General features: G+C 37.7%; 1 protein-coding gene across 1 annotated transcript; it reads right to left on the minus strand.

Annotated features, from left to right (window-relative positions):
- Positions 1-189: 189 nt before the first annotated feature.
- LOC136261461 (scavenger receptor cysteine-rich type 1 protein M130-like) lies at positions 190-26,891 on the minus strand. Its single transcript, XM_066055469.1, has 19 exons — positions 26,779-26,891; positions 24,890-24,963; positions 24,426-24,782; positions 24,054-24,368; positions 23,679-24,005; positions 23,307-23,624; positions 19,601-19,921; positions 19,249-19,554; positions 18,857-19,186; positions 15,548-15,862; positions 15,163-15,486; positions 12,612-12,923; positions 2,273-2,539; positions 1,958-2,218; positions 1,802-1,901; positions 1,455-1,749; positions 1,365-1,404; positions 1,132-1,312; positions 190-877 (listed from the first exon to the last, which is right to left on the minus strand). Exons 2-19 carry the CDS (start codon positions 24,948-24,950, stop codon positions 283-285), a joined length of 5,025 nt encoding a protein of 1,674 aa, XP_065911541.1. The 5' UTR covers positions 24,951-24,963; positions 26,779-26,891; the 3' UTR covers positions 190-282.

Here is a 26,891-nt window from a genome sequence, read left to right on the forward strand (position 1 = left end):
ATTCCCTGGGGGAGCATGCCTCCAGATGGTGGAGCATGGTTATGTATGCTGAGTGTGCTTCATATGCTGGTGAGACCTCTTTTCTACCCCCTACATTGACACTATTATATTAATTCATCCCTATATACATTGAAATGCAATTGCCATGCCATGTACCATTTGACTGTAACTGTGAAGTTTCACTGAAGATGTGGTAATAATAATGACCAATGATCTGTAAACAAACTCTGAATCATATGTGTATAATACACTTTATGTATGGAAATGCATTAACAAACTGGTTTAAGAACGGTAACTTTCTAATGTGGTAGTGGTTGGTGTATTTCTAGGCACATCATATCCAGGTGGCACACGATGGACTACAAGTTCTTGATAATTATTATCAACTGCAGTGTTGGTGTGAGTTGTACCGAGTGCAGCATACTCATTTCCCACACTGATTGCTGGTGTGGATGGAACATCATATGTTTCTGCTGGTACTTTAGATGTAGATACTTTAGCTGTGGAATTCTTTTGCCTTGGTGGAGGTTGAGGCTTACTTTTCTTGCTGTATTGAACTTTGTTTTCTTTAACATTTGATGTGCAGTAACCACTGGGTTCATCAAAAGGTACATCATCTGATGTTACGCTCATACGATCGGCATCTCTTGTCACAGCATGGCTAAAATTTTGATATTGGTTTTTTCTTGTTGCAGCATGGCTAAAATTTTGATATTGGTTTAAAGGAGCTTTGTTTGAAGGTGCCACTTCCTGTTTCTCTTCTTTGCTGGCATATTTGATAGTATCATAAACATGATCTTCATAATCAGGTAAAGTCTTGGCTTCCTTACTGCTAGCACACAGCTTAGCATCATAAGTGGGGTTAGTGAGGTCACGCCTAACAAAAGATCACAATGCATGGTCACCATGCACATAGATATATCTGTACACGAGGTAGAGACCAACATGTACAAAATACATACTTTGACAATTAATTTTATTTAATTTCTTGCAATATGCACATTTATGAGCATAATTATTAAGTGCATAACACAATGTTATGAACATTGTGCCCTGTATTGTCTTTGATTCAACTGCAAATAGTTCAAACACACCACAAAAAAAATTTTATACAGAAAATGTGATACTTACCTGACAGGATTAGTAACACTAAGTGTTTTCTTTTTCCTCTTTCTTATTAATATGGTGGCAATCACTATACAAATTATTACAACTACTATCATCAGTGCTACTACAACTCCAATTATTATAGGGATTGGAGATGAACTGGACGATGATGAGCCAGTAATTTGATTAGCCTCTGATTTTATTCCTGTAAACAAAAGCTTACACTATTGCTAAATAGCAACCATTTGTATACTCACCAATTGGAGGTGATATGTTACTGGTACCAAAGAAAGGTTCCTGTATTTACAGGATAAGTAAACAAACACTTAAATAAAAGTCAAACATACTGCTGGAGTGTGAGCTTCTGAGTATGCTCTGATAAAATAGTAGTATGTCTCATCCTGTTGTAGTGGAGCATTATAAAACTGTCTTCCTGTAACTGAGTCATATGTGTCACTACCACTACCAATGGTAAATTCAGTGACCGGAGAAGATATGCTATTAGTCACAGATGCAGTGACATAAAATGGAAAAACGCTATTTCTTTTCTTCTTCATCTCTTGATCAGATGGCAACAGATCGCTCTCCTTTATAGCATTGGTATGTTCTAATTTCTCCACACTTACCACAATGTAAAAATGGCTACAAATACAATATAACATACAGCATACACATCGTCCATCAATCACCTAACCTGATGGGACCATCAATTTTTGGTATAGATACTGTTATTGTATTTGTTGATGCATTAGAACTGATCTGTCTCAATATAACATCAGCACTAAAAGAAGGTGCTAAATAAAGCATGTAATGAAATATATGAAGTATTAGAGTTAGTATACAGAATTACCTTTCACAGATAAAGTAGCAACTACACTTGAACTCAGTTGCATGTAGGATGATGTGACCGTACATCTGTACTCTCCCCGCTGTTGTGGCAACACACGATCAATAACAAATGTTGGTTCATTTGACAGTACAACTAATGACAGATTGAAGTTCCAAGCATAGGACAATTCTCCAACCCCAACAGCAGAGCAATTGAATACAACACTTCCAAACACTTTTGTAATAGTGGTGTAAGGATCAATTGTTACAATAGGTGGACGAACTAAATAAATTATAGATATTATCATATAATGTACCCAATCAACAAATTCTTTACCTGTAACATTAAGTGAAGCATAATCAGATGATACCTGTCCAAACCTGTTCCTCACAATACACCGATAGTTACCACTGTCTTCTTCTCTTACTTCTGATATTACTAGTGTGTGTGTTGTAGTACTGAGAGGCGATTGTGATCCTTGTCTTTGCCATGAGTATGATAAACCTTCTCCTTCAGCAAGACAAGTAAATGTCACACTTTCATCACCAGTAATAATCCCAATTGTTTGATTTTGAGGTGGTGATGTGATGACTGGTATACCTCCTGTAAAAAAATGGATGATTGCTTCTCAGGGAAAACTAGCCTTAAAATTCACAGAAACATAACTATAGCTACGTAGTTTGATCATAATATACTGTTAGACTCAATAACCATGCATATAATATTGCTATTTCACATTCACTGCCACTCTTTCATGTCTGCTTAGTTTCACTGTGTATCAGGACACATGACAAGGCCAAGGAAAGCCAACGTGTCTGGTTGTGCGACAGACAATTGTGTATTTTACACAAACAAAGTAAAACATGATTTTCACTCATTTGTACCTCAGTAACAGATACACAGAAATAGTCCATTTTTCCTGTAATACATTCCTCAAGGTGGGACAATCTCCATACCAAATCTGAGCTTAATCGCTCCAGTCGTCTTTGAAACACATGCATTCAAAGTTTGTCTTATTTTCTTTCATTTTCTTCCATTAATTTTCTTTTCGCCTACTTATAAAAAGTGTCATAACTTATGCAAGCCTTCCTGGATTGTTTTCAAATTTGGGTGGTATATCAAGAGCATATTATAGCACATTTGTTTTCCCAATTTGTGTACCGATTGGTAGAAGTAGTGGAAAGTAGCAGACAATTTTCAAAAATTGCAAGTGGATTATGTCTCAGGGTAAACTACTCATAGAAACAACTTAAAAAACTGGTATGCAAATAGACTGACCATCATAGCATATACCTTGAAAGTACTACAAATATCAACTAAGCAGATATAAGGCAGAAGCCAAACATGTGAAACAAGTGTGATCAAAATACTCTAATAGAACAGTTACTGAGAAGTTAAAAAAAAACATCGATAAAAAATTGTTCAGCCAGGGACCTCCACACCTATACATGTTTTCTGAGCACCTCTAATACAGTGCACATGGAAATATCTAGAATATCTATTGTTAGATTATGATATTATAAAGCTTGCCCATTCTGGTGTAGTGAACTAGAACTTTCATTTATAAGGTAGAAATTACGTAAGTAACTTGAGTAACTGACAGCAGTGGCAGAGTGGTAAAGGGTTTAGGCATGCATTCCATTAGAGTACATTCAAATAAATATACCAACACAGATAAGAATCATGTGATTAGAATAGAGCAGACATGGAGTGAAAGTAGGATTTGTTGTCACCCCTACCATCTAAAACATTATTGTAACTAGTTTGCATGTGTCAGTAAACTATCATGCAAAAGGTAAAAGCATTCAATAATGTAATGGAAGTCTGTTTAAACATCAATGAGTTATGATGTGAAAATCAACAATAGTTGCATGCATGTAACAAGCACATCAAGATCCCTTAATACATACGACATTTAACAAGCTCAAAACTAATACAAATACATATTACTAGTTCTGCTTACCTGTAGAAAAATAAAAAATAGAAAAAAGCCAGCATAAACAAATGCAAAAAGAAATGAAATTATATTTATCTAGGACCGCGTCACATACAACCAAGTACATACACCAACGTGACAGCCCCCCGGTGAGGCTATTAGGTGCACGATCCCCAAATCATCTCAATATGTCACAGTAGTGACAGATATAACACAATAGTGGCATCGTAACTAAAGGCCACCAGTAGCTAAGTGCCAGTACATCATTGGTGTGGTAATGGCACAGTGATGTGTACAAAGTATATGTATACAAAACATACACGAGAGAACTATGCATTATTGCAGTATGCAGCAATACATTATAGGCAACATCACCAGATAAAAATTATTATTAGCCAATATACAGCACAGTATATCAACATCACCTAGAGCTACATAGGGTTCATCAGTGGTGTAGCAATGGCACAGTGATGGGTGACACACTATAATTATGCATACACAACTTGCAGGAGATAGCTACACAATACTGTAGGAGTATGCAAGCCAGATGAACCAGATAAAGGAAGACAGCCAAGCCAGCCAGAGCCTAGTAGCTACGCCAGATGAAGGCAAAAAAGATTAAGCATGTATTGAATTGCCTGACACCAACACAAAGGAAGTTCGCCATGCCAGCTGCACAAGACAAAATTGTTTACTTGTATTTTATATGTAACTGTATTGTAAAGAGCGTGGTATATGTTTTAATGTTTTCTTGTATTGTTTATTTACTGAATGAATCCACTGGCAGCTGGCATGGAGACTTGAGATGTTACAAACATAAAAACTTACTTGTAATCTTCTTGTTTACACGTAAAGTGGCCTCTGGCTTTCCTGCACGGGCATCTTAATCTTCTCCTTCGCGCAATCTGTAAATAATTAAGCAAGGATGTGGTACTGGGCGTTATATAGAATTATACGTATGGTCAAGTCATCAGCAAGAACAGGAGCGACAATTATACGTTTGTGCTTTCATTCACAGGCGAATCTATCCCCGGTTAGTTCATGTCTCTAGACCTCGTAGTTTTTGAGAACATTAATTATTAATTATTTTATTTATGATGTAATTTTAACCGCATTTCGTATTATCTTTAGTACTTGGTTGTATAATTATTATTATTAGCACTTTACAGTGACCAGCACTGAAGGTCTGACAGCAACATCTAATCCAAAGCAGCCAAACGTGCAGCCTTAGGCTAGAATGAAAAGATGTAATATCAAAGGTGGCAGCCAAGAAATGGCTGCAATGATATTGTCTCTAACTTTGTGACATTACAAAATATTAATTAATTGACAGAATATCATTGCAGCCATTTCTTGGCTGCCACCTTTGATATTACACCTTTTCATACTAGCCTAAGGCTGCACCCACTTTTACAGTTTGGCTATTAGATTAGGCTTACCAGCCAATATTACACTTTCTTAAGCTTTTGAATGTTGGGGAAAGGAGTAACTTTGTTGTACTTCATTGCAGGTTGAATGCATATTTGGCCTTGACTATATATGTGACCAGATTTAGCAAAATCAACCATATGGGCGCAAAAGGCAAAAGTGAGATAACACCAGCATGAAGTTGCTGCACTATCAGGCTAACAATTTCCATATCAAACTAGCCTTCAACTTGTCGGGTCTGCTTTTGGTGGACCATTTTCTGGCGGCCTGTATAACCATTCCAGACGTCTGTACAGGTCTATGAACAAAAGGGAAGTGCTTTGGGGGGTTCATGCACTCTGGACAGATGAGCAGGGAGCTGAATGTGTGATGTATGTCTGTTTTGTGAGATTTCAGTCTATTCCCTGCCTCTGACAGGCTGTTTTGTGGTCTGGTGCCTTCATTTACCATTCTCGTCCATTTTGTAGTCTATCTCTTGCCCGCCCCGCCACCCCCCACCCCTTTTTGAGGACTCATGCTACAGCAACACTGGTGAAAAACCTATCTAAAATGGCGGGAAACTCTACAGGGATTACCTTGGCCACTAGCTGCTCTTAAAGGTTGTGAATTGCTCCATCTTTGCTGAAAAATCCAAACGTGTAGCTGCCAAGGCTGGTGAGTAACAAAGCTTTAAATTATTAAAATACATATTTCTCTGAATCAACAATGCGCCCATAAGGGTGATTTTCCAAAATCCATCACATATGCTTAACCAATACTGCCAAATTGTTGTGAAGAAAAAGTGAGACTGTTTCTTGAGTGATTTTAGGGGAAAGTGCAAACTTGCATGATCTCTACTTAACAGCATTTTACTGTATAATTAACAATACCTCAGGTTTTAAAGTCCAAAATTAATACATCTGTTCTCTATACAGCTTTGTAAGTACATTCTCAAAATACATTCAGGTAACAAGGTAGAACATGACACCACAATAATTGTGTGCTGTAAAGTTTACCATAGGTTTGGAATTAAAAATTTTAGTAAGCTGAAATGTTTAGTCAGCAATGATAATTCACTATTATTATATTTACCGAGCCTTGACAAGTCTATGTGATCTATCACAGTAATTAGTGACTGCACATTATTACTTGAGAACACATTCTGGTCTTGTATTCTACTGTTGTTTGCTGTATGTTTACTCATTAGAGGTAAATGCAATCAATTTTATGTCTACATTGATGTAAAAACCTTGGTATTATTAGTCCACACGATGTAATCATTGGAATTTAATACTTAATTTACACAATTTCAAAGGTGTGATGACATCATGTCCAGCATCTAAGCATAGTTTCAGGCATAATAGGCTAGCAAAGCATTATGTCAATACAAAAGGATGATTTTCTAGATTTTTACTTAATAGCATTGCGCACGCTGAAATACAGCAAAGTATGAACACACACACATGCACACACACTGCATTTCATATCAAGAAAGTGTGCAATGTTATCATTTTTATTGTTTCTTGGCTGATTATTCAGGCTTCATGGAAATAAGATCAAGATATATACTCTAATACCATACCTGTTTCACTGCCCGTACAAAAGTCTCAATAGTAGCAGTGAAATTTATCCCGTATTTCACTGACAGCAGTGAAAAAGTTGTAATTGCAATTTCTTTGGCTAGAATTTATGTTAACAATGTAGCGCCAATTAGTGTCGACGCGTGTTTAGTACATAATGACAAATTGCGTACATAGCAAAGCTAATGCAGCATATGCAGCGAGTATGGTATTAACTGGGAATAGCATGGGTAGCAGTGAAATTTGGGATAAATACCACTCTTGTTGTATTGGAAATGGTAAATTTCCAATACAACACTCGTGATAGTTATCCCAAATTTCACTGCTACCCATGCTATTACTAGTACTAATAGAGCAGTCAATAACTCTAATACAGCATTCAGGAAAGGCTGATATATTATATATCAAGACACACGGTATGTCGTGCGGCCCAAGAAGCCGGCGCGCAACACCCGTAGTATATTGACAGGAAGAAAGAAAACGCAATTTTTGCACCTCCGTAGCTCTGTGCTGCTTTGATGAAACAAGACGATTTTTGCTGTGGACACTCCCTCCACCTTCAGAACTCCACATTCCAAACTAGAGCGAAATTGCTTCACGCGTTCCCGAGATATGCGACTTCAAAAATTGGCTTAGTTTCTTTGTTTTTTTTTTCTTCTTATTTTTCTTCCTCTTTTCGCACACTTACAAAAACTGCTATAAAACGTGAACGCCATATCTGATTGCCTTGAAATTTGGCACACAGAAGGGGGGTACAAAGGCGCATCTCTGTACTAACATTGGCTAGGATACGATAAACAGGAAAAGAGTTATGATCGATTATTCACGAAAATATAACACCAATATGTTGTCATGCCTACAGGGTAAACCGCGTATGGGAAGAAGCTGAAAATCGGTGGGTAATTAGGTTAACTATTGAGCTTCAAACCTTTTGTGGTTTGAAAGAAATCGAGCTAAACACCAGGAAGATACAACGAAAAAACCAACAGTGTGTAACAATTATGCAATCGAGATTAGCTAATAAAAAACGACTACTTGCCACGCCTACCAGATAAACCGCTAGGGGGAATGCTTTGAAAATCGCTGTATAGATGGAGTAATCATCTTAGAAAGGCTCTTCAATGGTGTAGAAGAATCAGACTTAAAGCCACGGAGTTATAACACGAAATCCAACTTGGTGCAGCAAGTGCGAGATTGAGATACTCTAATAGAGCAGTCATCCTAATAGAGCAGTCACCCTGAAGAGAATTCAAGAGATCAGCTAGAAACAAGCAACCCGTATAGAGATCAGCTAGAAACAAGTCACCCTGTAGAGAGATCAGCTACAAACAATTCACCCTGTAGAGAGATCAGCTAAAAAAAAGTTACCTTATAGGAAGTTCATGCAACTATGGAAAGGGATAGTTCAGCTAGAAGAAATCACCTTGTAGAGTTCAACTACAAAGAAACTACCAGGTAGAGAGTTCAACTACAAACAAATCGCCCTGTAGATAGAAGAAGTTACCTTGTAGAGAGTTCAGCTACAAAGAAATCACCTGTAGAGAGATCAGCCAGAAGAAGTTTCCTTGTAGAGAGTTCAGCTACAACCAAATCACCCTGTAGAGAGATCAGCTAGAAGAAGTCACCTTGCAGAGAGTTCAGTTACAAAGAAACCATCACGTAGAAAGTTCAGCTACAAACTAGTGACCTTGTAGAGACATCAGCTAAAAGAAGTTACCTTATAGAGAGTTCAGCTACAGAGAAACTATCATGTAGAGAGTTCAGCTGCAAACAAATCACATGTAGAGAGTTCAGCTACAAGCAAATCTCCCTGTAGAGAGATCAGCTAGACAAAGTTTCCTTGTAGAGCGTTCAGCTACAAACAAATCACCCTGTAGAAAGATCAGCTAGAAGAAGTTACCTTGTGGAGAGTTCAGCTACAAAGAAACCATGTTGTAGAGAGTTCAGCTGCAAACAAATCACCTGTAGAGAGTTCAGCTACAAACAAATCTCCCTGTAGAGAGATCAGTTAGAAGAAGTTTACTTGTAGAGAGTTCAGCTACAAACAAATCACCCTGTAGAAAGATCAGCTAGAAGGAGTCACCTTGTAGAGAGTTCAGCTACAAAGAAACCATCATGTAGAGAATTCAGTTACAAACTAGTGACCTTGTAGAGACATCAGCTAAAAGAAATTACCTTGTAGAGAGTTCAGCTACAAAGAAACCACCATGTAGAGAGTTCAGCTGCAAACAAATCACCTGTAGAGAGTTCAGCTAGAAGAAGTTGTCTTGTAGAGAGTTCAGCTACAAAGAAACCATCATGTAGCGAGTTCAGCTGCAAACAAATCACCTGTAGAGAGTTCAGCTACAAACAAATCTCCCTGTAGAGAGATCAGTTAGAAGAAGTTTCCTTGTAGAGAGTTCAGCTACAAACAAATCACCCTGTAGAAAGATCAGCTAGAAGGAGTCACCTTGTAGAGAGTTCAGTTACAAAGAAACCATCATGTAGAGAGTTCAGCTACAAACTAGAGACCTTGTAGAGACATCAGCTAAAATAAATTACCTTGTAGAGAGTTCAGCTACAAAGAAACCATCATGTAGAGCCTCGCTCCAGGTATGTTCACAAGTCATCTTTGGCAGGTTTTAGTAAACCTACTTTTTGAAACCTACCAACAATGGTTCAGGAACATACCTCTGTAGACAGTTCAGCTGCAAACAAATCACCTGTAGAGAGTTCAGCTACAAACAAATCTCCCTGTAGAGAGATTAGTTAGAAGAAGTTTCCTTGTAGAGAGTTCAGCTACAAACAAATCACCCTGTAGAAAGATCAGCTAGAAGGAGTCACCTTGTAGAGAGTTCAGTTACAAAGAAACCATCATATAGAGAATTCAGCTACAAACTAGTGACCTTGTAGAGACATCAGCTAAAAGAAATTACCTTGTAGAGAGTTCAGCTACAAAGAAACCACCATGTAGAGAGTTCAGCTGCAAACAAATCACCTGTAGAGAGTTCAGCTAGAAGAAGTTGTCTTGTAGAGAGTTCAGCTACAAAGAAACCATCATGTAGAGAGTTCAGCTGCAAACAAATCACCTGTAGAGAGTTCAGCTACAAACAAATCTCCCTGTAGAGAGATCAGCTAGAAGAAATTACCTTGTAGATAGTTCAGCTACAAACAAATCACCCTGTAGAAAGATCAGTTAGAAGAAGTTACCTTGGAGAAAGTTCAGCTACAAAGAAACCATTTTGTAAAGAGCTCAGCTGCAAACAAATCACCTGTACAGAATTCAACTATGAACAAATCACCCTGTAGAGAGATCAGCTATAAGAAGTTACCTTGTAGATAGTTCAGCTACAAACAAATCTTCCTGTAGAGAGATCAGCTAGAAGAAATTACCTTGTAGAGAGTTCAGCTACAAAGAAACCACCATGTAGAGAGTTCAGCTGCAAAGAAATCACCCTGTAGAAAATTCTGCCAGAAACAAATTGCCCTGTAGAAAGATCAGTTAGAAGATGTTACCTTTTAGAGAGTTCAGCTACAAAGAAACCATTCTGTAAAGAGCTCAGCTGCAAACAAATCACCTGTACAGAATTCAGCTACAAACAAATCACCCTATAGAGAGATCAGCTAGAAGAAGTTACCTTGTAGATCGTTCAGTTACAAACAATTCCCCTGTAGAGAGAGCAATTAGAAGAAGTCACCTTGTAGAGTGTTCAGTTACAAAGAAACCACCATGGAGATTTCTGTAATCAATATATGTGACCGGATTTGCAAAAAGGGGTCTTCCTCACACATCCAATTCCGTAAACGTTGGAGACCATAACTCAGTGTTCAAGTACCATATTAACCTGAAAATGTCACCGTGTATTCAGCTATAGTGGTGCTCACCACTGTCCAAATTGCAAGGTAATAGCTCTTTTCAATCTGAAGTTATCAATTGTCAAAGTTGGCAAATTGGATGTGTGTGGAAGACCCCTTTTCGCAAATCCGGTCACATATGTATTATATATATAATTTGTACATTTACTGATAAAATATTTAAAGTACATCTACTTCATCTTTTCTTCTTCCTGTAGTAAAGAAAAAAAACATAGGTTAAAAAAGTCCCAAAGCTGGCCATAGGCCGGCTTTGGGGTATACAAATACAAAAAGAAATGAAATATAATCCAAAACAGCCAAGCTGTAAAAAAAGTGTGCGGCCCTCAGAAAGGCTATGGTGAAAAAAGATGTGAAATCCAAGGTGGCGGCCAAGAAATGGCTGTGATGGTAGGTTAATGGTAAAAATTTTAATAATGACAATTTAGGTAAATTTTGTGAAGCGGCACAAAAATTCACCTGAATTGTCGTTATTAAAATTTTTACCATTAACCTACCATCACAGCCATTTCTTGGCCGCCACCTTGGATTTCACATCTTTTTTCACCATAGCCTTTCTGAGGGCCGCACACTTTTTTTACAGCTTGGCTGTTTTGGATTAGATATATATATATATATATATATATACATACTCCAGATCATAATCGTGATTTTTTAGCATAATTGGCTGGCATTGCTCCAAAGCACAATAGACTATTTTCAAAGCATAGTTGGCTCAAACCTACCAACACCTGATAGAATATTATTGAAGTATTAGCAAAACCCAAAAGTGCTTTAAGTGTCACCCAAAATGCTGTTAATCAGTTGCCACAAATGTTTAAAGTTTGAAGTGAATTTTTCTTCTGACTGACAGATTGACTTGCTTACTTACATATTAATGCCTTCAGACTAAGGCTATTTTTCTGTTAGACATTGACAGGTGACTTTGGTAGTATGTACACTGTATGTTAATGCACACATCATGGACTTTCCTTGGTCTTCCTTTGTGCCTTCACTGACAGTGTAAGCTGACAATTCATGATAGTGCATATATGGCTTCCCTACGGTTTTGCTGGCTAGCTATAATAGTTATCATCTGTATTTTCTGTAGTGAATGGGGTGCTTGCAGAGACACAGTGCAGCAGGCCAAACATAGCTGAAAACAAAGCATAATGGCCTCTTCACTTCTCAGTAATTGATGTATGGGGTTTGCATTCAGATACAAAATAAATTTTATGGCATGTCTAGCGCCATTATTTCTTTTGATGCAGAGATCACTATTTCATCGTTGTGGTACAAGAATGTAAACAAACAGGTAAAAGGAAATATAAGAACTTGGGGGATTATAAAAAAAAAGTATTGAAACAAAGGGAGGTTGTTACACCTGCAGATATACTAGCAGAAATTTAATCCCTAATATAGTAATTGCTTAATATAGACAGAAGTATAGGGATTAAATATCCACTAGCATATCTGCAGGTGTAGGTGATCTCCCTTGTTTCCCTACTTATTATTCTACAATTCAATTGAACTTAAAATTCCAATTTTTTTCTTGTAATGTATATGTATAAGTTTGTTGAAACATGTAATAGCTAACAGTGTATATAAAAGTTGATGTACAGGTGATATTTTCTTCGCTGGATTTCATGACTATGTGAATTTGCTATCTCAATTAAATTAAGACAAGTTGGCTTAGAAACCTGGAGGTAAAGTTTACTTAAATTGCAACATAAATTAGATCTATAGACCCTCAGCCCTTGTGCTTCAATAACTAAATAAACAAATAAATATAATGTGGTCAAGATGCATCATGATAATTATTTGCATTGCTCAAGTGATTTAGGTAAAGTTAGGGACAATGGATTGTTTTTCATGCAAATAATGTATGGGTATAAATTTACAAAACTGATAAATTACTCACCAAAGCAATTCACTCCAGCAAAACCTGACAGTTGATCACAGTTACCCATTACTCCAATACCATTGTGTGGACACTGAGAGAGATGAGATTCATTTCCCACACAACCAACTCCACTTAGCCATAACGTTCCACTATCAGTCACTTGGTAGGCAGTACCATTAGTTCCCAGACTTGTCTCTTGACAAACCACAGTAGCATCAAATGTGTCCCAGTCGTTTGCACACACTAATCCCCATATACCATTAATGAGCACTTCCACTCTGCCTTGCCTAATGTTATTAGATGGCTGGCGTATAACTCTGACATGAAACCCTACACAAAATAACAAACATTTTTCAATAGTCTACAGTTAACACTGGACACACTATAGATTCATATTCACCTCAAAACAATTATTTAATCCCAAAAATGTCAGCATTAGCATCCAAATTGCACATCAGACAAAATGAAACTAATGCTCCAGTGGATAACTACACTATCATACCACTAGTTTTGACCTTCAGTACTACTCAAAGAAGCTGGTTTTAGACGTCTATTCTGGGTGGTGTGGAGAGCTCAAATGGCAGTTTCAGGCCTTGTGAAGGGCCTGGCTTGAGTGATTTACTGGTGGACGGCCTGATAATGTTGGCCAAACAGTTTATTGATTTTGCTGCAAATCAGCCTGTAATCTCGTGTCTGGACTTCAATCGTGGTCTGCCTCCATTTTAAAGTCTATCCCACCACTCTCCACCCTCCGCCCCTTTGTGAACACTCATGATACTACTTCACTGTACAACTGCTCAGATTTTCTATCTTATTTGACAGGAAACTCTACAAGAAAGTACAAGTACTGGAAGTGGTATGAACAGTAATAGATTGATGCATCTCTTGTGTAAATTTCATATACATGTTCTTACTATCCTTGGCAAGTTATGCTGACTTGAAACTGTTTATCTTGAAACTTCTAATGAACGTTTTTTTTTCCAAAATCCAATCACATATTATAAGTACTAATATGCCTTTTGCTTAGATTTCAGCTATTACACAGCCCTACACACAGTGCGCACTATGTGAATCATGCCTAGAACCAATCCACTTACTTCAACAACTATATATAGAGGCATGGTGTGAAAATTACAGATGACTCTAGTTTTATTTTTTCTACATAAAACCATTGAAGTGTCACTCAAGAATCAAACTCTTGAGCTGGAAGCAAAGCCTGACTAAGCTTTTTGGTTGATTGATGTCAACGGCACCAGTGACTGCATAAAGCAAAACAGATGATTATACAGTTTATATGCATTTACTTTATTAAGCTGTGTACTTGCTGATTTATAACATGCATCAAGTAAATTTTCAATCCATTTTACTGTCCATTGTATATCCTACAAGTACATGAAAAAATTAGGAATTTTCAACTAGAGTAGGGACCATAGTACATCGATAAAAAGTACTGAAACAAGTTGGAGTAGTCCATGATATTAAATCACTGTAAACAATAAGAAGTATGATATCCCTATTGTGCTCAAGATACCATAACGGAAATGCACAGTAGGGATATAACACTTCTTATTGTTTTACAGTGATTTAGTATCATGGACTATTCCAACTTGTTTCAGTACTTTTTATCGATGTGCTATGGTCCCTACTCTAGTTGAAAATTCCAATTTTTTTTAATTTACTTGTTTGTTAACTTTTTTTGTAAATACTTTTATTATGACTGGTGAACCCATGCATACTGCATCTGAAAAGGCACCATGCGCCCCAGCTATATCAATTATTGTCTGAAAAGTGAAGTATCCATTACGCTTCGTTGTGAGCTATGTTCAATCCGTTACACAGCATTTCGAATCAAGAACTGTTCGAAAAGCACTTCTACAATCCATGCATACCAAAAGAAAGTAATCATGCTGTGTGCCCCAATCATATTAATTATCGTCTGAAAAGTGAAGTATCCATTACGCTTTGCTGTAGGTTATGTTCAACCCGTTACACAGCAGTACGAATCAAGAACTGTTTGAAAAGCACCTCTGTAATCAAAATAGCCACGATGAAAAATACAATGATTTCCATTTTGAAGGGGAGCCATCACGTGCTCACGCCAAATCGACACCTTTCCCTGTTAGCAAAGATGAATGGGACACAAAGGAGGACACTGGTAAGTCCATGAAGAATGCATTGCACGTACTGCGGTATGCCAAAAGGCACCTGTCGGGATGAAGTGATGCCGAACAGTGAAAAAATCAAGCCCGTAGCCTTAGCCGTTATCGAGTTACGCTTGTCTGAAGGCATCAGTCAGTCAGTTACTTACTCAGTCAGTAGAAAATTCCATTCAATAAAAAAATTTTAAAATTCCGTAGCAACCTGTTGAAAGTGTTTCGGGTCGATCTGAAAGCTTGTTAGGGCTTAGTTTTACCTCACCAATACTGCCTCATCATCGTAAGGGAAATTTGAGGCTGGTTTTTGGGTGATATTATTTTGTGGGCCACACCTACTCCTTTGTGGTCCCTACTATACAGTTACTATCGTACTGTATGATAACTATGTGGTTGTCAATGTTTTAGTTGCTTACGGTAGTTTCCATCACATCTCACTCCAGCATCATTGCTATGACTACAAGATATTGTCACACCAACTCCAAGATGACCACAACTGGCCAGTGTTGATTCATTACCAGAACATGTCACACTATCCAATAAGATGGGTCCTGATCCTTGACCAAAGGAAGCTGATCCAATGACTGTTCCTGATGACCCAAATCCCAGTTGTCTACATACCACACCAGCATCAGTATCATCCCATCCATCATCACACACTGTACCCCATTCACCATTGTAATTCACCTCCACTCTACCTTCATTGTGTGAACTGTCTCCCACCAGTCTGACTACAGAGGCTACACAATTTATAAGGTTTCACTGTATAGCATTACATTCAGAAAAGCAATGAAAACTAACCTGATGGTCGGTGACATACAACTCCAACATCCTCAACATGACTACAGTCATGATTACCAAATCCATTATGAGAACAAGCTAACAGGTTATTCTGACCACTATCACACTGAACATTGTCCATTAGTATTGGTCCTGTTCCAGCTGGTACATTCAAATCTACTGATCCACTGGCTCCTATTCCTAACTGTCGACATACTAATTGTGCAATAGTGTTGTCCCAGTTATCATCACACACTGTACCCCATACTCCATTCCTGTATATCTCTACTCTACCTGAATAAGGAGTGTCTCCATCAGCCAGTCTGATAGGGAGGGCTAAAAAATTAGCAGAGAACATCTGATTACTGTATATACCTGTTATTTTTAAGAGTAGAAAAACCGATTACTGCATTTATATGTTTTTTGTATCTCTTGAAAGTGGAAAAACTGGAATGGCTATGTGCATTTCCTCATCTCCTTTATACCTCTGAAGTTTGTTACTTTATTCTATCAAGACATCCTGCAGTTATTTTGTCACAGAAAGGAAACATCATCCAAGCATGCTTTTTAGCAATGCCTTGATACATATACATGCACATAAGCAATGGTAAAAAGCTTAACATTTACATCATATCAGTGGTGTTTAGAATAAACTGACTGTTGTTTCAGTCAGTATTTTGACTGCTCTATTAGAGTATCTCCATCTTTCCATTGAGTGTATTGCACTAGTGAACTCTGGACAAATAAAATATAGGGTGGCTTATTCAAACCTACTGAGCATTCTCCAAAATTTCCAGGCATTACCTACTATCCTAAAGTAATCTATTCAGTAGTTCAGAATAATATTTGATGTGAAATTGAATGTGAAGACAGAATAAAGAACAGAATAAAAAATAAAAAAAAGAATTAAAAAAAACAACTGAATATTGTAGAATCACGAACATTGACATATATTAATTTCCTACAAATGTGAATACACTATACTCATCATATTTACATATACTTAGCTAATAGGGATGGTAGGGAATACGCACATAATATATTCTATCTTGAAAATAAACTACCATCAAGTTGGCCAGCATATTATGTTCAGTGATAAGAAAAGACCAGTTTTGTACTTTGCTACCCAAATGCTCAAACATGCAAAGGTTATCTGGTGACTTTGGCCCACATTCTTGGCCCTAATGCATGCCTCTCATGTCCATTCAAAAATGACTAAACTTTCCATATGCTTATGGTTATGAAAATCTTGTTGGCATGACCAATGAATGCATTTTTATGTATAAACACCTTCTAAAAATCAATTTAGGTCATTAATTGCAGCAGAGCTATAAGCAGTAGCTAGGGAAAATTATATATTATCAATAGCCCATAAGCACCATAAAACACCTTGCAGCACATACGAGTTCATGATTTTATTAGTACACACTTCCTGGGTCAAATTCACCAATGTTTTATTGAAATTATCTACTGAACTTGTCCCTGACCATCCACATGCTAAAGATAATCTAGAAAAAACTATTGTCTTTCAATTTGTCAAAGTTTTATTTTGCCAAAGTATTATTTTGGCCGTCATTAGCTAATGCCAATGTGTGTAGTGACAAGTGACATGTGATTTCACCAAAGCCTTTTCACCAATAACAGTTTATGCTGCCAAAGTTTCCTACTATACATAAAGTATGTTAAATCTATTCACAAAGCATAAATACATTACAATACAATTACGTGTTAGTACCTCCTGTTTCTCATATCTGTTGGCTATTGGAATAACATGGAATTATGGAATTCTGGAGTGGAATTCCGCATCTGTCAATTTCATCACATGATTCATATAATCGAGTCTTAACATGATGCATTGGCAGAGTGAATACATTTGTATCTAGCAGAAATTTCATCCTAGCGTAAGTATTGCATTACAGTAAAACAGTGTTCCTATTAAAAGTGGATGACCGCAACAGCAAAGCAGAGGACCTCGCAGCAGACAAACCAGACAGGAAACTGGTGCCAACTGTTACACTGCAAGTATTGGTGCTCTTCATAGTTTGTTTATCTGTAAGTGCCCCCTTGGCAAATCCTGGCTAAATCACTAAGTGTCACGGCCACAGAGAAATTCAGTAAATCCATGATAGAATGACATGCTACACTCACTGAGCTAGCTCTGTTCTACTATGCTACTTATCACTGAATTATTGCTGCACACATGATAACACTGAGACAGCATTGCAAGACTTTTAATGGGGCTAAATGTATTGCTTGCTGACTGGCTCCACCTCAATCATGCTGAGTACCACGCCAGGTGAGAGTGTAGTGCATTTGCTGGTGGTTAGCTAAGTGTAAAGTGTGGAATGCATGGCGGGCAGGAAATCCTTGAGCAAATTGCTTTTCCAGTTCAATTGCCACTGGTCAATTTCTTCTCAGTGCTATGATGTCTCCTTAGTCTAATTGTTAGCCATTTCTAATACGGTAACTAGTAACGTTTCTGTACAGTAATCTGAGTTTCTGTACTAATGAAGAATTGACCTCTGTTCATTCCAGCATGTCTCTATTGATTCCACCTCCATGCACGATGCCAAAGACTTGTCTACTATGACTTGCGTGATAAAATTAATGGGCGCAGAATTCCACTCAGGAATTCCATAATTCTGCATTTTACCAATAGCCCCATCTGTTAGCATATTCATTTTACAGGGTAATTTTCGTGCCTATAACCTCAAAGGAACCACAGAGCAGTACATAGGTTTTGATTGAGAACAAAATTTGCTGTAAAATTATTTTCTTAAAAACTTTACTAATACTCGGTGGTCCTGCATCTATTCTTTGCAATATACTGCATATCACTGAAAGTAATACTGTATAAGCAAAACATTGACAGGGAATTAACTTTTGCATTTGGCCAATTTTCACTAAAATCCTCAAATTTAGATCCGCCAAATATTCAGCTAGACCAAAAACATGGAGAAAACCAAGGGAAGACAGTGAACCTCACAGCTTAGAAGATCTAGCCAACATTTGAAGATAGCTAGGTACACTGAGCATGGTCCCAACAGCTGCAGCAAGACATTTCTCTGAAACTTTCTGATTTTTCGTACAGCCAGAGGCATCTGTAAGGCTAGATAGCTATTGTAGCTACATTGGTAACTTCAGCCTTGGATAATGCTCAAAGCTATCCTTTGAGCTGCTATAACTGTCACTTGGTCCTTCATGATGCAATATTACATGTGTGATTAATGAGGGCCCCTGCGAGCAACATAGGCCGTCAAATTTTGATTTCATCAAATAGATATTTTTCTCATATTTTCCTATCAAATATACTGCTTTATGGTAGGTTACCTGGTATAGGTCCAGTACAGTTCACTCCAGCATCTTCACTGTGGTCACAGCTTGATATCCCTATTCCATTGTGTTCACAATTCAGCAGTGATGATTCATTACCAAAGCAATTCACATCATCAAGTAATATTAGTCCTCTTCCTGGTTCTGGTTGTAATGTGACTCCTGATGATCCAAATCCCAGTTGTCTACACACCACACTAGCATCAGTATCATCCCATCCATCATTACAGATTGTACTCCATTCACCATCAAAATACAATTCAACTCTTCCAGCATTAGCCAAGTTTAGTTCATCCAGACGAAGAGTTCCATTGCTCAGAGGTTCAACTAAACAATCAAAACCCAAACTGATTTTTGTTATTTTTTATAATTGTACAAAAAATATTTACCTCTAGAACAATTCACACTGGCATCTTCTCCATGACCACAATTATGATTTCCCCATCCTATATGGGAACAGTCTCCAATTGTTTGTTCATTGCCAACACAGTGTAGATCATCAAGCCAGATAGGATCACTACCCTGTCCAAAGAATGCAACGTGTCTAGCATCAACTGCTTTACCAAGACCCAGTTCACTGCATACAACTTGTGCATCATTCAAGTCCCAGTGATCATCACACACTGTACCCCATTCACCATTGTGATACACCTCCACTCTACCTTCATATCTGGTTGGTCCATTTACTAGGCGAACTGTTAAATACCATGTATAAATATTTAATACAACAATACTATTTACCATTTACAATACTGCAGACAATTCCAGCATCTTGCACATGTGTACAATTTTCTACATTTCCAGCTCCATTGTGTATACAGTGAGATAGTTTACTCTCACTTCCTAAACACCCAACTTGGCTTAACCATACAGGACCACTACCAGACCCAAATTGAGCTTGTCGTGTTGCTGTCCCATTCCTAAATCCCAGTTCTCTACACACAACAGCAGCATCAATGTCATCCCAACCACTGTCACATATTGTCCCCCAAATTCCTTGGTACATTATTTCTACAAACCCTTCTCTTTCATTTGTGCCACCTGTAAGTCTTATTGGAGCATCTGCAATGGTAAATACTCTATGTTAGTAATTGTCTAACACTGACTGTGTAGACAATATAACATTATGCCATGCAAATACAAAATATACCATAGCTATAGGGGAAAGTTTTGATGGGAAAAACTTTCATGATAGAGGGCAAATAAACTTATTTGCTGCTAAACTTTCATGGTAGATGAAAGTTAGATGGCACCTGCAGCATAATATATCTGCTTACATAAGGAAGACACTTTCCCGATAAGTGGGCATGACTAAGAATGATTATGGTTTTGGAGACAGCATCAGCTAAAGCTGTTTTTCAATGCACACAAACACCTAATGATTGACTAGGACATTGGGTATGACCATGTAAGCATATACACATGTACAGGAATGGTCATGGCTTCTTGCATACCTCTAGACTGTTGCAACACACCTTACTGATAAATGGGTGTGGTTCCAGTACCATGTAAGGTTACAGACAGTGACCCACAATCCTGAAATGTGGGCATGGCTCACAAAAGAAACCAGGATTTCTACAAGCAAATTGATTTACTTTGTACATCACGTCAGACCCAAGAGATATTCATAACAAGGCTAGTGGCAGTGCAGGGCCACCGTTGTATGCCATCTTACTGGTGGCATTTGCCTTTCTGGTAATGTGAGTGCATGCCCTCTGTGCTTTGCCTTCCTTTTACATGGGAAACCATACCAAGGTATTAATTTTCCTCACTGACACTTCCTTAAAGGAATGTATTTGGAAGCCATAAAATAATTCAAAGCACTTTAGTGACAGTAATAAGTAGAGTAGATACATGTAGCTGTATTTATAAAACGAATGCATGGATCAACCATACCCCCTAAATGATCAGAGCATACTGCTTTGTTCTTAAAGGGACAGTGCATCGGTATCAAAGCCATTCAATTCTGCGTTTTTTCACTGCTAGTGAAATCATTGCATAATGGGAATTATACACACTTTTACGGCAAGTATACCAGGAATGGTAGGATCCACGCTTGTACATCACTAGTTAGCCACCTAAGATATACCATATAGCCTAAATATTTCGAGGTGAAAATTTTTTGCTGATTTCGTGGTTTTGGGTGTTATCATGTTTGCAAATCCACGAAAATTTTATTTTTAGCAACATTGCTCAACCTCGAAATATTTGCCCCTCAAAATATTTAGGCCATATGGTAGTCTAATACGTTTTTTCAGCTACACAACACTGTAGCAGACGGTAAACAGGCGCTTCATAACAATTGCTGTGTAGCGCTTCGACAGTGACGATGGTAGCGGTCTGACCACTCACCTGGTTGTGATACATAAACATAGGTTGTTGTGTAGCATTAATTTTATACAGCTATGCCTCGCTACGTTTTCACAGCAGTAGCTTTACAAGATTAAAGCACACTTTACAAACTTCACCCACTACTTTATTACTTCTATGTCATGCAATTAGGTAATGTTGCATCATAAACTTACACAGCTTCACCATGTAAACAATACTGACGCACTGTCCCTTTAACAATCAGAGCATACTGTTACCATGCCCCTAAATAATGAGCAGGGGTTCTGGGAGATGCAACCCCCAAGACATCATGTGTCATTAGGAGTAAAATTGATATCGAATTATGCATAAAATTTCCCAATTTTTCCTTTCTAAACAAAATAAACAAGTGCAAGGAAATAAGTAATTTTAAGTTTGATTAGGATCATAGAAAAAATGAGGGAGGTTGCTTATGCCTGAAGATATACTAGTGGACATTTAATCCATAGCATAGACTGAATTAGGGATTAAATTTCCAACATAAACTTTTACATATAGGAATAGAAGCTGGGGGGCTGAAGCATCTGTGCACTTTTATATCCTCAACTCCATCACATTGTAAAATGGAGATATACTACAAGGGTCAATACTTAATACTTGAATAAAACAGTGAGGCACAGAGCTGAGTCCAGTCTGCATGCATTGTAAGACAATTAGCTGTAACATATTAAATGCATGTAAATAAAGTCTGTGTTGTTTGATGTACTCCATGAATTTCACAGGTAGTTTGAGTGGATGAGATCCTAGGACTTGTAATATGGCTTATAACCTCTCTCTTTGGTCTGTGAACTATTACAAGCTGTAAAGTAGCAATGATACTTACAGTATGTTGCATTCTGCTGCCAACGTAGCTATAATCATGTTTGCATATGGATCATAAAGCTTAGCTGAAATGTAGATCAGCAATGAATTCCGAAGTATAACACATTTTAATCTCATAATGAAATAATGATCATGAAAAGTTTTCTTTTTTCTACCACAAGAAACTACGCTTGTAAAATATTTCTTATTGGCACATTGGCACTGTTGGTTGTGTGCAATCAAGTCCATGCATACCTTCAAAGCAACTTCTAAAGAGATGCTACATTGAAAGTTCTACTATCCAATTGACTGACTAAGAACTGTTGTCTTCAGACAAGCATAACTGTAGACTAACACCTAGCTGGTGTTGTCACAGCTAGAAGCTACTTAGGCTTAACATGCACATGCATCATGGACTTATCTTTGCCTTTCTTTGTGTTTTGTGTCCTATTTCTTTTGTTCCTAACTCAAAGCTGTCAATTCACAGATAGCATGTCAGGCAAGTTTGTTGGCAAAATCAGACCCACTTGTAGTTTTGAATCACACCTGCTATGGTTGCAGTGAGTGAATTAAATGTTGACATACATACTTAATGTTTATACCATTAAGGTTTGTAAGGGGCAGGACATATTCTCCACTTGCTAGTAACTAGTGTTTGGAGTACATGCCTCATCACGTACTGTATAATGCAAAAGTTTAATGGGGAAATTTTTTTGACAAATTTGAAAATTTGCATCACAATTCCTCAAATTTTCCCTCTCAAATTTTGTATATTTCAATACAATGTTGAACCATTTCGTCATCATTTTGCTTCTCAAATTGATCGATCATCCAATTCATCAAAATTTTACCTCATCAAATATTTGTGCTATACGGTAATGCACATCCAGCCTATTATGTCTGGTACCATTCATTTCTTTTGATGTGGAAGGCAAGAATTCATAACAATGAAGTTTCAGAAAAATAGTAGACTAACAAGAACAAACTTTTATAAGCCACAGCAAAGATCAATACTGAGACAAGAGAATCATCAGTTGACATGCAAATTCAATCTCTGCTTTAGCAATGCTAACCTTACTATTGTGGAATTACACATATCTATAATAAATAAATTGTCATAGTGATCTTGACACCATGCAGGAGGTGACAATAAATTTTGCCTGGTTAAAAATGTACTCTATTATACTGCGGTCTTTCCTTTTACACAAAGCATTTGTTTCCTGATTTGAGCTAATAATAATATGGTCTGACTAACTACATTATATCTATCACTCACTATACAATCCTGAACATCTGACTCCCACATCTTCACTATGAAAACAATTGTGATTACTAAGCCTTAAGTGTGGGCATGCTAGAATATTGGCTTCAGTTCCATCACAAATAACATCATCAAGTAAAATGGGGAAGTTGCTTGGTCCAGAACCAAAACTTATCATTGTTCCTTCACTCCCCAGTCCCAATTGTTTACAGACAACAGTAGATGATCCAACATTCCACAGATCATCACAGACAGTACCCCATTGATTACTGAAGAACATTTCAACTCTTCCTTCTCTGACACTAGTACCATCAGATAAACGAACTGGAACAACTGAAGAAGGTAATCACAAAATGTAGAAAAAGTTGTCAACAGTTTTACACATACCTTGTGTTCCACTACATCTCACTCCAGCATCTTCATTATGACTACAAGATCTTGTAATGCCAACTCCAAGGTGACCACAACCAGCCAGTGTTGATTCATTACCAGAACACAATACATTATCCAACCAAATTGATCCTGGTCCTTGACCAAAACTAGCTGTATACATTGCTGTTCCTGATGATCCAAATCCCAGTTGTCTACACACTACACCAGCATCAGTATCATCCCATCCATCATCACACACTGTACCCCATTCACCATTGTAGTTCACCTCCACTCTACCTTCATTGTGTGACCTGCCTGCCACCAGTCTGACTAATATATTATCTATAAAATAAAACTGGCTGCAAGAGGACCTTGATAAATTATGCATACCAGAAAGACATCTCACTCCAGCATCTTCACCATGTGAACAGTCATGATTTTCAAATCCATCATGACGGCAATCAAAAATGTTTGATTGACCTGTTGTACAGGTGACACTATCAAGCAGTATAGTACCACTTCCTTGACCAAATGCTGCACTACTCAAAGCTGTGCCAGTAGGACTAAATCCCAATTGTCTACACACTACACTTGCATCAGTGTTATCCCATCCATCATCACATATTGTGGCCCAACTATTCTTATAATAAATTTCAACTCTTCCTTCATTAGTAGATCTTCCATCTACCAGTCTAATAGACAGTCCTACATGATTAATAAACCAACAGAGTTTCAATACAAATATGCAGTAATATAACTAACTTGGTAAGTCTCCTCCACAATTCACTCCAGCATCTTCACTGTGCTGACAGTTATGAGACCCAATTGTGTTCTGCTGACACTCAATTAGTTTAGCCTCAAATCCATTACAGTTTACATCATCCAACCATATTGGAACACCAGAAATAGCTGATGGTTGAAATCCCTGTATACCACTACCAGTGGTACCAAATCCCAATTGTTTACACACCACCCTAACATCTGGGGCATCCCAGAAATCATCACACACAGTACCCCATCCCCTTTGACTATCAGATGATATGTAAACTTCAACTCTTCCTTGTCTGTAGTTGGATCCTTCAACTAGTCGTAGATTACCATGAGCTCTACCCTCTACAACTATGCAAGTAAACAACAGTTACATGATTACCTTCATCACAAGTACACAATGCTAAAGTCATGTAAACATGGTGACATCATGTTGCTGAGTAACATTATTTAATTACCTGCTAAACCATAGCAACATAAAATGACTAAAGCAGTAGTCAACACACTAAGAGTCATCATGTCTTCAGAAGCCCTATACAAATGAAAACAGCCTAACATTGCATCACCCACTTGTAAAGATACCTTTAAAGGATAAAATACTTTACCAATTTAGTTACAAACACAAAATATAATCATGATTGACCTAACATGTACTTTCCAGCAGGGGAGATTTCCATCAATTATATCTAATACTCTTATAAATATTTTACAGCTAACCTTTGGTGATCAAATGAACATATAATTATTCTGGTGACTGGTATTGAATAAGTCTATTTTATTAAATAGAGTGAGAGGTCCATGCACTATACTTAAATATCCTGTTTGCCAAACAGTTGAGTACTTACTATGGAACTGCTTGCTCTTGTACATCTAAATTATTCTATACAACATATCAAATAACATTCCGGATAATAAGTTCACATAATATCTACACATATCAGCTACTCATGTTTAGTTATTCAAATGCCTGAACAAGGGACTAACAACATTGTAATGTGAAGAACAAAAATAACTACAACATGATTATTTTATTGCTAGTTCGACTTCCACTTTCACTTCTTTGTCCTGTAATAATGTGTTATCAGTGCTACCTGAATAACATGCTTTACAGTTGAAATTTGATACAAATTTTGTTTGCTCTAGTTTCTAATTTGTAACCAAAGAGATGGGCTGGGTAAAAGACTACATGGGAAGCCACATTTAAAGAAACCTAAACAAATGCTATGATTTTCCTCAAGTGCATATTTTACACTTGCTAGCACAGACCATATCTACACACTTGTGGTATTCGTGTATATATATATCTACTTAGGTCAAATGATCGTACTTGTCACATGTAGTGAGTACATTATAGATAAACCTCAGGTACCTGCATGGGGTTTAAAAATCTATGAGTACAAGTATGCTATTATGATTGTGTACAAGTTAGAAAGTCTATGATATAATGATGTGTATTAGCTATGTTCTGGCCTTAATGATTCATAGCTAACTATTTTGGGATTACAAAGAGCAGCTAGCAGTGCATGGTGGTTAAATGTTAGTAAATCCCAAAGTGATCACTAGCTATAGCTTCAGCAATTAACCTTTTATGGCAACACTCCCACTTTTATTTATTTATTTTTTAGCCATTTACAGTAGCACATAGGAGCATGTTACAATATTGAGCTTGAAAATGAAGTCGATGAAGCATTACACACGATCTGCTTGGCTGCGTGGGCATTATGCACCTATCGGTGTATTGCCCCACCGCCCCCCCCCCCCCCCCCCCCCCCCACCCCTCGGGCGTCAGTGGGGCTTTACAGGGGGAATTGACACGAAACTGCTGCCCCACTATGGGGCATTTGACGATCGTTCAGTAAGTGCCCAAATATTTTTTGTTGTAACTTCCTTCGCTATGTCAAATCCCGAGTTAATCCCGCATTGCAACTGGGGCCAACGGTGGGGATTTGACACGATAGGTTTGCCCTACTATGGGGCATTTGACATTCGGCTGTGTCAAATCCCCACTATAGCCCCATATATGCCCGAGGGGGGGGGGGGGGGGGGGTAGTGGGGCAATACATTGATAGGTGCATTAGCTAACGGACATACAAAAAGTTTCGACAACATATATACGTAGTTCAACCGTAGCTACTGAGGAGAACTAATTTTTTTACAGCCAACAGTAGTAATGTAAATACTTGATGCTTTCAGCACACATAGCTAAGCTACAAGCTCGAGTCAGATGTGAATTCACAAGGAAGCGCACGATTTTCTGATTACAGTGCAATTCCCGGCATGTGCGTACATACACTATAGCTAGCTACGTATATGGCTAAAACTGTTATCTACTTAATATATGTCTTACCTACAATAAACGACTCCCAGCTAGCAAATGAGACATTTGACACACTGAATTCGACAAGTGCCTGTGTGAACAATGGGAGTTGCAGTGCGGTTAAACTGTTTATATGCCACTTC

The sequence above is a fragment of the Dysidea avara genome, chromosome 7 (genome assembly GCF_963678975.1).
Source record: "Dysidea avara chromosome 7, odDysAvar1.4, whole genome shotgun sequence".
Taxonomy (NCBI): Eukaryota; Metazoa; Porifera; class Demospongiae; order Dictyoceratida; family Dysideidae; genus Dysidea; species Dysidea avara.

Bases quoted from the DNA above. Each gene is read 5' to 3' on its own strand.
- LOC136261461 (XM_066055469.1), bottom strand. From the start codon at position 24,950: ATGATGACTCTTAGTGTGTTGACTACTGCTTTAGTCATTTTATGTTGC. The intron at 23,625-23,678 runs GTATGTGTAAAA...TACCTTCTTCAG, and splicing joins GAGATGTAGTGGAACACAAG to TTGTTCCAGTTCGTTTATCT. The intron at 1,902-1,957 runs GTAATTCTGTAT...TGCTTTATTTAG, and splicing joins TGCTACTTTATCTGTGAAAG to CACCTTCTTTTAGTGCTGAT.